This window comes from Anneissia japonica, unplaced genomic scaffold (genome assembly GCF_011630105.1).
Source record: "Anneissia japonica isolate Jap-2015-1 unplaced genomic scaffold, ASM1163010v1 scaffold27483_len725_cov130, whole genome shotgun sequence".
In the NCBI taxonomy this organism is placed as follows: Eukaryota; Metazoa; Echinodermata; class Crinoidea; order Comatulida; family Comatulidae; genus Anneissia; species Anneissia japonica.
In genome coordinates this window covers 1-696 of record NW_022746618.1, presented here as the reverse complement: position 1 = coordinate 696, position 696 = coordinate 1, and the positions used below count along the sequence as shown (strand labels likewise).

The window sequence follows — 696 nt, the reverse complement described above, 5'->3', positions numbered from 1 at the left end:
TATAGAATGAAGGGAGTGTTGTGATCATTGGAAGTACTTTAGTTTGATGGCTACAAATATTGATAGCTTTCAAACTCAAACATTGAGATCAGAATGACCACCTACGTTTATGTTAAGGCAGTGTTGACTAATCATTATCATTTTTCGGATTTCTTATTTATTTTATTTTGTTTGCATTAATAGCTTGAAGTGATTCCTGAACATGAAGAAAAGATAAAACGATATGAACGACGTATTGAAGAATTAAAAGCAATTGTTGGAAGGAAAGCCGATTTAGAGAGGTACCTAAATTTTTCATTTAATTTCTGTAATGTATTAGTGTTCAATTCTGAATTTTAGATGTTCTACCAGTTTTTAAATACAAGGTGTATTTTGTCACTAGAACAGTAAAAAAAAAGTCAAATTGATTATTATCTCATCAAGAAATCTGATAAACATGAATGAACAAATCATGATGTTTGTGACAAATTCTGTGACGTATCTTGCAGACAATTATCATCCGAACACAGAGCATTGAAGGAAACGTTAGACAAACAGTCAACGGAAAAGAAACGCCTTTCAATGGAAAATGAGGAACTCGTTTGGAAACTACAACAAAGTGAGTGTGGCTCCCCAGTTTGCTTGACTCCGTCTACCCCTACAAGGACGACACGAATGCCTTCTCCAACCAATTCATTTAGTCGCACAAATCTGTTA

The 696-nt window shown here is 33.9% G+C and overlaps 1 protein-coding gene across 1 annotated transcript; it reads left to right on the top strand.

Moving 5' to 3' along the window:
* Nucleotides 1–183: 183 nt before the first annotated feature.
* Nucleotides 184–690, top strand: LOC117120263 (microtubule-associated tumor suppressor 1 homolog A-like; the record flags this gene model as incomplete). The annotated part of the gene is made up of 2 exons (XM_033265276.1): nt 184–281; nt 489–690. Coding segments are annotated over 2 exons (300 nt in total), but the record flags the coding sequence as incomplete, so codon positions are not given.
* Between the last annotated feature and the right edge of the window lie 6 nt (nt 691–696).